The sequence below is a fragment of the Zootoca vivipara genome, chromosome 9 (assembly GCF_965207765.1).
Source record: "Zootoca vivipara chromosome 9, rZooViv2.hap1.1, whole genome shotgun sequence".
NCBI lineage: Eukaryota > Metazoa > Chordata > Lepidosauria > Squamata > Lacertidae > Zootoca > Zootoca vivipara.
Window position 1 is genome coordinate 70,891,928 of NC_142592.1, and position 13,424 is coordinate 70,905,351.

The following is a 13,424-nucleotide window of genomic DNA, read 5'->3' on the forward strand; positions in this document are numbered from 1 at the left end:
TGTACATAACTCGAGGGTCCACTGTAAATAAAAACCAGCATGCAGAAGTCTAGTTTCTGCTGACCGTGGGGGGCAGAGCAGAGCCATCCTGGCTACTAGCCTCCTCCAGGACTTTCCCCAATCCTCTTGTAAAGACATCCAAGTTGGTGGCCATCATTGCCCCCGTGGGAGGGATACAAAAAAAAAATTGGTATGAGCTTTCGTGTGCATGCATGAAGTGTGCATGCACATGAAAGCTCATACCTTTGACAAACTTAGTTGGTCTCTAAGGTGCTACTGGAAGGAATTTTTTAAATTTTTTGTTTCGACTACGTCAGACCAACACGGCTACCTACCTGTACCTAATCCTGTGGGAGGGAGTTCCACGGGTTAACTGTGCTGCGTGAAGAAGGCAGGAAGCCTGCATGCGCCTGGGAAGCGCCTCGGACCTGCATGGGCTGTGCTCCTTGCCTCCCCCCACCCCAGGCAGCTGCTCCAGATCCCCTCCTTGCTGCTCCTCTTCTGCAAATCACTTCATAGAATCATAGAATCCTAGAGTTGGAAGAGACCACAAGGGCCATCCAGTCCAACCCCCTGCCAAGCAGGAAACACCATCAAAGCATTCTTGACATATGCCTGTCAAGCCTCTGCTTAAAGACCTCCAAAGAAGAAGACTCCACCACACTCCTTGGCAGCAAATTCCACTGCCGAACAGTTCTTACTGTCAGGAAGTTCTTCCTAATGTTGAGGTGGAATCTTCTTTCTTGTAGGTGGAATCTTCTTTCTTCCTATTCGATGCCTCGGTTGGCTGGCATCTGGCAAAGATGCAGCTGGCTCTGGGGAAGAGCCTGCGAGTTGCTGAATGGCAGCACCCAGGGACAAAGCCCCCGGCTGCTGGGGGCAGCCGGCCTCTCTTCCGGCAACCTCCCAGGGGCCAGAGGCAGAAAAGGAAGGGGGCAGGAGTGTCCATTTTTGCCTCTGTGCAGCAGGAGCGTTCCTGCAGAGCTTCATGCAAGCCTCTCTGCCCGAAAGCAAGAGGCCGTATGAGGACGGGATGCAGGCCAGGGTGGGGGGGGGGTGCGAGGGGAGAGTTCTGAGGGCCAAGCAGACACACCCCCCCCCGGAGGGTGGCATTTGAGCTTCATTTTGCACAGAGCAGACCCACTGAAATTAATGGACGTGGCTAGCTTAGGGGGTTGGGCTAGATCAGGCACCCCCAAACTTGGCCCTCCAGATGTTTTGGGACTACAACTCCCATCATCCCTAGCTAACAGGACTAGTGGTCAGGGATGATGGGAATTGTAGTCCCAAAACATCTGGAGGGCCGAGTTTGGGGGTGCCTGGGCTTGATGATCCTCAGAGTCCCTTCCAGCTCCACCATTCTATGATTCCAGAAATAGGTCTTCTCTTGAGTAAAACTGGGTGGAATTCCTCCCTGTGAGATTAGAAAGCGGCGAGAAGCGTTGTCTCCTCTCCTCACCCTCCTCCATGCCCTGGTACCCGCAGGCAGTCCTCTTTGCAGCCCCCAAACTGGGTCTCTGCTCCTGGTCTGTAGCTGAGATAGGCTTGCTTGGAGGTGCCCCCACCCCCAGGGCGGCTGGCCCCCCTCCCAGGGCAGGCAGGTTGCCCCGCCCCTGGGAATTTGACACGGGAGGCTCCTCTGCCTCCCTGGCGCTTGTGCCCGGCTGGCCTTGGCGCAGGCGCAGAGCCCCTGGTTGCCCCCCTGGCTGGCATGGCTCCCGTGGAGAGATGGCTCCCGTGGCTGCCTGCCAGGGATGTGCCTGGCTGCTTCCGGGCGCTGCCCGCGGGGCTCAGATGCTGAATGGGGATACCTTGCCAGCATGCGCTGCCTCTCTCTCTCCCCCCCCCCCGGCCACGGTTGCCCTTCTCCCCCCTCTTCCCCTCCAGCTCTGAGCGTCGGCACAAACACCAACCGACAACCTCGCCTGGCGAATGCGAGAGGTGCCAAACTTCAGTGGGCGGCACCCGAACTGCCTGCACAGAGCAGAGACTCAGCGCTCCTCGCTGGCAGCTTCCTTTTTCCCCCCTGGGGAGAAGCCCTGTGCCCCTCTGGCCTCCTTCCAGCTCCCCACAAGTTTTGGGTGGGGCGGCAAGAGGCGAGGAGAGAGGGGGGCGCAGCTGCCCACAGAGGAGCAGCCTTGGGGGCGCTTCCTTTCCTCTCTGGGGGGCTGCTGCTTGCAGCTGCCTTGTGGGGGGGGGCACCCTGTTTACGCCCTTGGAGCCGCTCGTGATTCTTCCGCACCGGGTGGGAGGCAGCTGCCTGGGAAGGTGGGCTCCTCGTGCCGCGGGTGCCCGGCAACTGCCTGCCTGAAATAGGAGGTGTGGCAGCGGCGGCTTATTCCTGGATTCCTGGCATTTCGCGCGGTGACTCTGCAGCTGCCGCTTCTCTTGGCAGCCGCTTCCTCCTTTGCAGATCTTCTCCCCCATCTCTGCCCGGCCTATTTCTGGCTCTTCTCTTGCCCGCCCACCCCCTTTGAGGCGGCGGCAGCAGTGGCAGCTCCAGGCCGGCCATGAGGGCCTTCGTGCAGCGCTGGGATGTGGCGGGCGCTGGACTCGTGCCAATCACAGGGGAGGCAGAGAGGCTCCCGGCAGAGGAGCAGGAGGGTTGAGGCCCTTGCCAGGGCTGTGGGAGTTTGGCAGCTGAGCCCACAGTGCCAAGCCCTGCCTGCGCCTTCAAGGAGGGGCGCCCACATCTCTGGGAGCCCCCAAAGCCTGATGCCTGGCCGCTGGCTTCAAACACACTTCAGTACAGTGGTACCTCACTAGACGAATGCCCTGCTAGGCGGATTTTTCGCTAGACGAATGGGTTTTGCGATCGGAGGTTGCCTCGCAAGACGAATTCGTTTTGTGAAAAATTCGTCTAGCGAATTGCGGTTTCCCATAGGAATGCATTGGAATTCAATCAATGCCTTCCTATGGGCAAAAAAATATATCAATGCATTCCTATGGGATTCGTACGACGAATTTTTTGCAAAACGAATGGACTCACAGAACAAATTAAATTCGTCTTGCGAGGCACCACTGTAGTTTGCATTCTTTGCTTTGAATCCATCCCCACGTGGAAGGAAATAAATTGCCTTGCTCCACGTGTGCCCATTTGACCGCTGCGCTTGATGGGACTGGCGCTGCCAGCAAATCCCTGTTCAGTGTAGGAAATCTATCTTTCAGCCTGGCAAGTGCCTGCGTTGTGGAACTCCCTGCCTCTTGACGTGAAGCCAACGCCTTTCCTGTCCCCTGGAAAGCATTCCTCACCCAGATGCATGGAAAGTTGATGGGAGTTCTAACCTGCTTCAGTCTTGTGACTTTTCCCCGTGCTCAGTTGTTATTTTTTGTCTTAGTAATTTTATTGCTTTATCGTTTTGTAAACTGCTTTGAGTTTGTTTGTTTGTTTTAAAAATAAGAATCACAAAATGTATAAATTTTATGGGGGGGGCACACATAAATTAAAATGAGCAGGTGGGGCTTTTTCTGCACCCCACCTTCCGGGGGGGGGGAACAGGGGCAAAAAGAGAGGGAAGCCACAGGACACTCCGCTTCCCCTTCCCCCTCCCTGACCTGGATGCTGGGGGGGGGCTCTGCAGAGTGAAAAGAAATCCTGGGCTCTTTCAGCCACAGGGCTCCTCCCCCCCCTCCCTGGGGTCACCCTGCTTCTAGGATAACGGTGGCATGGATGAAAGGAAGGCTTTCTTCATGCAGCTCATAGTCAAACTACGGAACTCCCTCCCCCAGGAGGCAGGGATGGGCAACAGGCTGGATGGCTCTGAAAGAGGATTGGACCAATTCAGGGAGGAGGAGAAGCCTATTATTGATGGCTAAAAGCCACAGGGTGCTGGACTAGAAACACCATGGGCCTTATCCAGGAGGCTCGTCTTTGTCAGGAGTATGGGCAGGAGTCAGGCTCTGGGGCCTGTAGTGCTTTGCAGGACTGGGGCATGCCTCAGCTTGTGCTGGAGAAGCAAGGCGTGGCCACACAGGTGAAGTCCTCAGCTTGTGCTGGAGAGGCAAGGAGTAATCACCCAGGTGAGGCCACTTGAGATCTCACTGCACCTGGTGGCAGGAGCTGGGAGGGATAAAAGCTCAGCATTTCCCTTCAGCTCTTTGCCACAGCAACGCTATCCCTGCCTGGTTGCATCTGGCCTCCTGTTCCTTGGACCCTTGCCTTGTTGCTGCCGTGCTTCTTGGACCCCTGCCTCGCCTTCGCCTTGCTCCTGCCCCGTGGACCTTCGCCTTGCTTCTTGTTCCTGGATCCTTCACCTTGCTTCTTGTTCCTGGACCCTCGCTTTGCCTTCGCCTTGCTTCGTGCCCCGTGGACCTTCGCCTCTGCCTTCGACCCTGCTTCTTCACCACCATCTTGCCTCTGGTCCTGACGCCCGCCGACCGGACCGTGACAGTCTTACATTCTTCCACTTCTTGATTTTGAGCCGTGCAGGTCCTAGGCGCAAAGGCAGGCAGGGAAGCATTTTAATCCTAATCTTTAAACTACAACTAATCCAGAATGCGGCAGCTAGACTGGTGACTGGGAGTGGCCGCCCGGACGACATAACACCGGTCTTGAAATGGCCTCGGTCCTATATACCTGAAGGAGCGTCTCCACCCCCATCGTTCTGCCCAGACACGGAAGTCCAGCTCCTAGGGCCTTCTGGTGGTTCCCTCACTGCAAGAAGTGAGCTTACAGGGAACCAGGGAGAGTGCCTTCTTGGTAGTGGCACCCACCCTGTGGAATGCCCTCCCATCAGATGTTGAGGAAATAAATAACTATCTGACTTTTAGAAGACATCTGAAGGCAGCCCTGTTTAGGGAAGTTTTTAATGTTTGATGTTTTATTCTGTTTTTAATCTTTTGTTGGAAGCCGCCCAGAGTGGCTGGGAAAACCCAGCCAGATGGGTGGGGTATAAATAAATAAATAAATAAATAAATAAATAATTTAATAATTTAATAACTTTGTTTGGCTCATGAAACCATTGCAAAGTTTAGGAAGGGAGGTGTTGTTTCAAGGAAAAGGGTATCGAAAGGAAAATTCCCGCATGCCAAGATCCAGGTCTGGGGTAAGTACTCTCTGGTGAGAGAGCCCCAGCAGAGATTTAAAATAGCAAAATATGCAGCATAGTAAAACCTGGAAATAGAGACTGTTAGACCTTTAAAATACATCATTTGAGTTCCTTTGAAAGTTCCCCTCTTCCCTTGGAGAGAAAAAGATTGCACATTTGGCAAATTAAAAAAAAAAGGTTTACTTGCAAATTTACCAAAGGTCAGATTCATGTGTTATTCCATTCAGCATTGAGAAAGAAAATGCAGAGGCAGTAAGACTTGACTTAGTTTGATCCTGGCTTGTTTTTAGGAGGTAATTTAATTATTGTTTGATTTTATACCAAGGTTATATATTTGATGTTAGCCGCCCTGAGCCCAATCTCGGTTGGAGAGGGCGGGATGCAAATAAAAGTTTCTTCTTCTTCTTCCTCCTCCTCCTCCTCCTCCTCCTCCTCCTCCTCCTCCTCCTCCTCCTCCTCCTCCTCCTTCTTCTTCTTCTATTTCAACATGGTGAAAGTTCCTAAATCGTTGGTGTAGGAACTCAAGAATTGCTGCAGAGCCCCTCCATAAGCTCAGCACCCCAAGGCCCACCTCGCAGGCAGGGAGGCAGGGAGGGAGGGAGGGAGGGGTGGCAAGGCCTGGTCTCTGCAGGGTCAGGGGGTGGAGGCTGTGGGCCTCACCCTTCTCCGGCTGAATCAGCTGCCATGTTAGAGATTGGGTTTGGGTCAAGGGGACATCCTGCCTGCCTCAAGCAAGCTTGTTTTCTACCGCTCCAGAGTGGAGATCCTGTGCCAGTGGATTCAGATTGTAAGGCCTAAATATTAGGAAGAACCGTGAAATGGTGGACTCTGTTCCATTGGAGGTTTTTAATCGGAGGTGGGGTAGCCCTCTGTCATGGATTCTTGATGTACAGGTGAAACTCGGAAAATTAGAATATCGTCGAAAAGTGCATTTATTTCAGTAATGCAACTTATTATTTTTTCTTTTTCTTTTAATTATTACAACTGCTTTCTTTTGGAAATTCCACAGTAATGAAACAAATAGTCACAATAATACAAAAATAAACATCGCTATTACATTTCATTAATTACATTCCATTTATAATTGACCTGCCTAACGACAAATAATTACAATTACAACAAATAAAGGCTTGACATATCTTGTTTTGCATGTCATGCATCTATCTCATATATTGGTTTCACCTTTTAAATTGCATTACTGAACGACGATATTCTAATTTTCCGAGTTTCACCTGTATCATTCCTGCGTTGCAACGGGTTGGGCTAGATGGCTCCTGGGTGTCCCTTCCAACCCTACAATTCTGTGATTCAAGCTCACGCCCTCTCCTCCTCTTCCTGTCTTTCAGCAACATCGCCGAAGCCTTGGTCAGCAAGGGCCTGGCCTCTGTCATCCGCTACCGACAGGACGATGACCAGCGGTCCTCGCACTACGACGAGCTGCTGGCGGCTGAGGCTCGGTGAGTTGGGGGGGGGGAAGCGCAGGAGAGAAGGGGGCCAAGGAGCGATGGGGGGGGGGAGCAGCAGCAAGGCAGTGCCTGGAAAGGGCTGGGTGGGGCGAGGGAGAGAGCGAACCCCTTTGGGGGCCTTTTCAGGACTGCTGGGCAATGGGGCTATGCTCACCGGACCTCACCCGTGGCGGGCACAGCTCCTTCACGAAGGGGGGTGGGGACAGGGAATGGGGAGGAAGGGGCAGCCCCGTCTGGCCCGGGAGTCAGGGGGTCTTCCATCTGCTTCCCAGGGTGGCAGCGGAGGTGGCAGGGAGCCTCTTTGGGCTCTGATCCATGCCCAGGCGGCTGCCAGCTGCTGGCGAGGGGCCACACCTCCCTCCCTGGTGCCGAGGGACAGGCTGTTCCATGGCTCCGGCCACCAGCTGTCCCGCAGGTCCCTGGGAGGGCCGAGGGTGAATTCTGCCGCTCTTGGGAGGCAGAGGAGCAGAGGTCACCTTTGCAGAGGCCTGCTGCAAGGGAGGCTCCCCCACCTTGTTCCTTGGGGCAGGCCAGCTGGGGAGGCCTCGAGCCGTGGGGCTAGCTTGGTTGGGGTGTGGGCGTGTGATGCCCCCATAGAAGAGGGAACAAGCTTGTTCCCATGGCTTCAGGTTACAAGAAAGGAGATTCCGACTAAAGAACTTTCTGAGGGTGAGATCCACCCAGCAGTCTCCTTCGGAAGGTGGTCGACTGCCCTTCCTTGGAGGTTTTTCAGCGGAGCTTGGATGGCCGCCTGTCACGGATGCTTCAGCTGAGATTCCTGCATTGCAGGGGGTTGGACTAGATGGCCCTCAGGGCCCCTTCCAGCTCTACAATCCTCGGGTTCTATGATTCTCTAATACAAGGCAATGAAAATCCTCTGCCAGTCCTGAGCACCCCTCTGCCTGCCGGCTCCTGGGAGCTGTCCGTCAAGAATGGCGGGTGTTCATAGAGGGGGCCTCTTTTTACTAAGTGCTCCTTGCTGGCCGCTCTTGGCACACGGCCACAGAAGCGTAAGAAGAGAGGCTGCAGGATCAGGCCAGCGGCTCGTTATGGAAGAAACCCACAATCAGGACTTGAACTCGGGATCCCTCTTCTCTCCCGTGGGGCAGAAGGATCAACTGCCTCCAACTGTGGAGGGCAGAGCAGAGCCCTCTCCTGTGGGGCAGCTTTGCTGCAGGAGAAGGACCCCTTGGCTTTTCCTGGGAGAGGGCTGGGGTGGGTGAGTGGCATCACAGGCTGGACTAGGGGTGAGTGGGGTGGGCGTCAGGGTTCTCTGGGGGCCCCTCAGACCAGCCTGGCAAGGTCTCTCGGTTGTAGCTGCTCTGCCTTGTCTTTTGCTCTTTTGGGGCGGGGGGCGAGGAGAGATCGGACCCTCCGTAGCCCCTTGCCCGCTTCTGCCGGAGAGCCCGTTCTTGCAGCCAGCAGTGTGGCAAGTCCTTGTCAAGTGACATGCAGGGGGCCGTGAATCTCCCCCTACCCCTTATTAAGAGTCTGTCGGCTACCAATTAGCCGAGCCTTTTCGGTGACAGCTGGGCTGCAAACTTGCATGGCTGCAGCAGAGAAGCGGGCGCCTCAGCCGATCGCGGAAAAGAGCAAAGGCGGCAAAGCGGCACGGCTGGCGCCGGGGAGCGGGTGGGCCCGCGAAGCCAATTACCAGGCCGGCCCCACCGCACAGCGGGGGCTCCAGCCCTGGTGGATGTTCCTCCGGCAGGAGAGAGCAGAGCCACCGTGCCCGCCAAGGAAGCAGCCATGAGGGGTGGGAGGTTTTGCAGAAAGGGAGGAGGAGCCCAGCTGCTGAGCAGCCAGGGCGGGGCCAGGCGAGGGGCAGGATGTGGCCCCCTTGGCTCCTCTGTGGGCCAGGCTGCCAGCCTGATGCAGGAAGGCGAAAGCACTTGCTCAGCGTTTGGGAGCGTGGCCTTCCCGTGGCCAGAGTGCCAACACGATGCCCGTCTAGTCCAGCATCCTGTTCTCCCAGTGGGCAACCGCCTTCCCATTATGGGAAACCTGCAAGCAGGATTTGAGCGCAAGAGCAGCTCTCCCCTCCTGCCGTTTTCAGAGAGCCTCGCCTTGCGCCTGAGCATAGGGGATGAGCAAGTTTGTGGACCTCAGTCAGAGCGTGTGAAGAGTGCAGGGGTCTCGGGTAAGAGAGCTGGTCCCTCACCCGCCTGCTCTCTGCGCCTCACCCCAGGGCTCTATCCTGCTGCCTCCACAGACCTTGTCCGCCTTCTCTTCCTCTTGGGCACGTCTCTGGCAGAGGAAGACGACCACAGTGCAAAGCAGCCCAGGATGCGAGCGATGCTGTTGGCATGGAAGCTGCCCAAATGAGCTCAGCATTGGCTGCGGCCGGCCTCTGCTGGGATTCCGGGCTCAGGAGAGAGGGGGCTGCTCCTGTGCTTGGATCCTGCATGCAGGCTTCTTCCCATTGGGGCTCCTGGTTGGCTGGCCACTGCGAGAAGAGGGCCCCTCGGGCCTCATCCTGCTGCTGCTGCAGGGCTCACTGGGTGCCCTTGACTGTCACCTTGCCTCTCTCCCCCTTCCTTCTGCTGAGATGACGTCCTCTGTTGTCCCTTCTTAAGTGCATTTTCTTGTCCAGTATTCCAAAAGACGGGAAGGCCGGCCAGCTTGAATGCCCCCCCCCCGAACCCAGCATTGTGCCGGCTGGCTTCCTGCAAGCAGCCGGCTGCCGGTGCCCCATTTAACCGCGGCCGGATTCAGCAGGCCGGCCGGCCAGCCCTTTGGAACAGAGCAAACCTGCTCAATGACTTCTCCGCAAAGGCCCGGCGGGATCCCTGGCTCTCCCTCCGGATTGTATTGTCCGCCTCGGCTTGGCTGAACAAACGGCAGGCCCCGGCACGGGAGCAGCCATTGAGCAGGCCCAGCGGGAGCCGAGGGAGAGCCGGGCTCGGAGAATTGCAGAGCTGGAAGGGGCCACGGGGGTCATCTAGTCCAACCCCCTGCGATGCAGGAATCAGAGCAGAGGAATCCCTTGACAGAGGGCCACTTGACCTTTGCAGAAGAACAGCCAGGGAAGGCCATAGAATCATAGAACTGTATGCTTCAAAGGGACCTTTCCCCGGTCAAAACAGCTCTTCCCATCGTAATGCTCTTCCTTTTGGAGGATCCCAAGGTGCAGCAGAGAGCAAGCAGGATGGAGGGGATAGGGTGTGTGTCTGTTTCTAGGGGCATGGGGGGAGGGCAGGAGTGGGGGGCTGCTTGTCTCGGAGCCTGATGGCGCCTTTCAGATTGCAGGCAGGCAGGCAGGCAGGCAGGCAGGCGGTGGCATCTCCTCGGCTTCAGGGAGGTTTGATAGGAAGAGGGAAATGCAATTAAAAGGAAAAGGTTAGCAGCTGGCCGTGATTGTGAAGAAGCTGTAGGAGGAACAGCCTGCCTGCAAATTGGAAATCCCTCTGCTCTCTCTCCCCCCCCCCCAAAGATTCCTGAGATGGTGCTCCTGCAAGAGAGGGCGAGAGAGGGGAGAGCTTTTGGGGAGCCTCTCTTAGGAGAAGGGGGAGGGTCCCTGTGGGGCAGGAGAGCTGCAGGAGGAAGGTGCAGGAAGACGGGGAGGGGGGGGCAGAAGCTTCTCTCCCTGCCCCATCACACCAGGACTCGTGGACATCCGAGGAAACCGAACGTGGGACCGTTTGGGACAGATCAAAGGAGGCGCAGAGTTAAACCGCAGAGGCAGGGATGGCCACCAACTTGGGAGGCAAAATCCCAGATGAGGAGGGGGCTCCCAGTGGCCACTAGTCAGGATTGCTGTGCTCTTCCCTCCCCAGTCAGTTGCTGGAAAGCACCAGAGGGGAGAGGAGAGAGGGCTGCTCTTGTGGTCGGATCCTGCTTGCTGGTCTCGCAGAGGCAATGGTTGAGAACAGGATGCTGGACTAGCTGGGCCTCTGAATGCAGGAATTGCGGCCAAAGCCTCCCTGACAGGTGGCCATCTGACCGCTGCTTAAAAACCTCCAAGGAAGGTTTTTCAAAACCCTCATGGCAGTGGGCAAGGAGCTGTGCTCTGATAGAGCCCAGAGTTGGGGAGCGTTTTGGAGAGGGGGGGTGGCCTTTTGCCTGGGGCCAGAGAGGTTGCAGGAGACGGCACTTCATTTGAGAGAGAGACCCGGTTTCCCTGAGAATCGAACTGCTCATTGCATGTTTTGCATTTCAATCTTTTGTGCCATTATGGCCAGGAAGAATTTCTGGCTACTTCTGAGTCTCCCTGCTCCGGGTATGGAGGGAAAAGCCCTTTGAGTGAGATCCAGGGTTGTTTCTCGGGGTCAACAAGCCCCCCCCCCAAGCAGAAGGGGATTCCTCCTGGCCTGCCCCTCTGGCTCCTTTGACCATCTGATTGCTTCCCCTCCCGACAGGGCGATAAAGAATGGGAAAGGACTGCACAGCAAGAAGGAGGTCCCGATCCACCGGGTGGCCGACATCTCTGGGGTAAGGAAAGCAGAGTCGCCCTGCAGAGGAGCAGATCCCACCAGTGTCGTGGCGTGCTTGTTTTTTTGTTTTTAAAAAGAAGGGCAATGTGTAAAATCACAGAATTGCAGAGTGGGAAGGGACCCCCGAGGGTCGTCTAGTCCAGCCCCCTGCATTGCAGGAATATTTTGCCCAACGTGGGGCTCGAACCCAGAACCCTGAGATCTCCTGCTCTACTGAGTCTCCCAGAACCCAGAGTCTCCTGCTCTACTGACTGAGCTCTCTCTTAGAAACTCTGCCTAAGTGGAGAGGAGGGAGAGGCCTGGGTTTTCCGCTGGGATCTCTGTAGAGTCCCGTTCTCAGCCCTCCAGGTGAAAACTTTGGAAAGGGGCTTGGTCTTGGCCTAGAAATGGGCGCCTCCCGCCCTCCCTCCCTTCCCAGGCTGGCAGCTTCTAAGGAGCTTCATGGAACCAGCTTGGCCAAAGGCAAGGCTGCTGGTTCCCATTGGGAGGTGTTTGTCCTCGTTCTCTCCCTCTCTTCCCTTCTCACCTCACCATGTGCCCTGGGCCTGGCTGCAGAATATCCCGAGGGGTCAGGCCGTTTCCCTCCTCCAAGCAAAGAGCCTGAGAGTGAAACTCTGCAGCCCTGCTTGGTTCTGGAGGGGAAATGGAAAGGTTCCTGCACTGTGGGGTGTGTGTGTGTGTGTGTGTGTGTGTGTGTGTGTGTGTGTGTGTGTGTAGAGCAGGGGTCAGCAACCTTTTTCAGCTGGGGGCCGGTCCACTGTCTCTCAGACCTTGTGGGGGGCCAGACTATATTTTTTTGGGGGGGGGGAAATGAATGAATTCCTATGCCCCACAAATAACCCAGAGATGCATTTTAAATAAAAGGACACATTCTGTTGTTGTTTAGTCATTTAGTCGTGTCCGACTCTTCCTGACCCCATGGACCAGAGCACGCCAGGCACTCCTGTCTTGCACTGCCTCCCGCAGTTTGGTCAAACTCAGGTTCATAGCTTCGAGAACACTGTCCAACCATCTCGTCCTCTGTCGTCCCCTTCTTCTAGTGCCCTCCATCTTTCCCAACATCAAAGTCTACTCAAGGTTCTACTCATGTGAAAACACGCTGATTCCTGGACCGTCCGCGGGCCAGATTTAGAAGGCGATTGGGCCAGACCCGGCCCCCGGGCCTTAGGGTGCCTACCCATGATGGAGAGAGAGAGAGAGAGAGAGAGAGAGAGATGCATGCCGGGAAAGCGATAGGCTTTTCATTGGCCATTGACCTGACACTGCTAGGAGGGAAGGCTCCTCAGCAGCCGTTGTCCCCCCTGACTGAGAGGACAGGAAAAGTTCTCCACACAGCTGCAAACTCAGGCCCGCTTCCAGATCCAGCCAGGGCCCCGTGGGGACATTTGCACTGCTTCTGGACTTGGGCTGCCGAGATTGGCATCCTTGGGGGGAGCTGGACGCCCTGGCGATAGGGGCGACCTGGTTGCCACAGCGGACTTGGAAGTTTTGCAGAGCTCTCTGCAAGCAGCCTTGCGACAGGCTCCCGAGAAAGTCAAGGAAAGAGAGGAAGAGAGCCTCTTGCGGGTCAGGAATGGGCAACACTTCTTTTCATGTATGTGGCAACGGCCGCACAGATGGAAGGAGGAGACACCCCCGACCAGAGAAGAATGGCAAAGCAAGTGGGTGGACTGTGCCGAAATGGCAAAGTCAACTGGGAAGCTCAGGGACCAAGAATACAAGAACATTAAAAAGAGAATGGGGAAAAATTATAATTTATTTAGGAGACCATTGTAAGCAGATGGAAACGTTGGCAGGATTCTAATCACACTTGTAAAGTGACAAAAGCTATGTGCATAAAGGTTTGATATGCAGTTGTAATTCTTGACATGAGGACCCATGGAGGGGGAAGTCTTGTGATTCAGAGCAGTCTCTTCCTATGGATTTTTCATTGACTTTCTTGTAAGTTTATATTTTCTAAAACCAAATAAAAATCATTTTACAAAAGGAGAGGGCAAAGCTTCCGGGAGCAAAGAGCAGGAGTAGTAACTGGGCGGTTCTCCAAAGGGAGAGAAGTAGGAAGTGGGGTCCCCCAAGGACCGCCGTTGGGCCCTGCGCTTCTTTGCTTGTTCCTACAGGATCTAGAATGAGGAGCAGGGAGGTGACAGCGGATCATTCCAGGTTGCTGGAACAAAAAGAGATTGCCAAGAGCTTCCAAACAAAGTGGATGGGCAGTAAATCCTTGTGAAGAGATGGTATTGGAGCAAAAAAAAAATTAAAATCTTAATTTCACATATACGCTTGGTGGCACCGACAGACCAGGGATGACACCTTGCGATTGCAGCAGATAGCTCCATGAAGGCGCTAGAGCTGGGAAAAGGCCAATTCCATGCTGGGGAGCATCAGGAAGAGAATTGAAAATAAAACCGCCAATCTCATGGTGCCATTAGAAAAGGCTCTGGAATCCCATGGCCCTTTCCGGTTGACTCGCCTCGAAA

At 55.3% G+C, this 13,424-nt stretch overlaps 1 protein-coding gene across 1 annotated transcript in view; it reads left to right on the forward strand.

The window, feature by feature from the left end:
- The window catches only part of SND1 (staphylococcal nuclease and tudor domain containing 1), a 219,504-nt gene that overhangs the window by 109,032 nt on the left and 97,048 nt on the right, over nt 1-13,424 (forward strand). The window contains exons 13-14 of the mRNA XM_060279344.2: nt 6,395-6,505; nt 10,873-10,945. Of these exons, the coding sequence (XP_060135327.2) occupies nt 6,395-6,505; nt 10,873-10,945 (184 nt within the window). The remainder of the gene's footprint in view (nt 1-6,394; nt 6,506-10,872; nt 10,946-13,424) is intronic.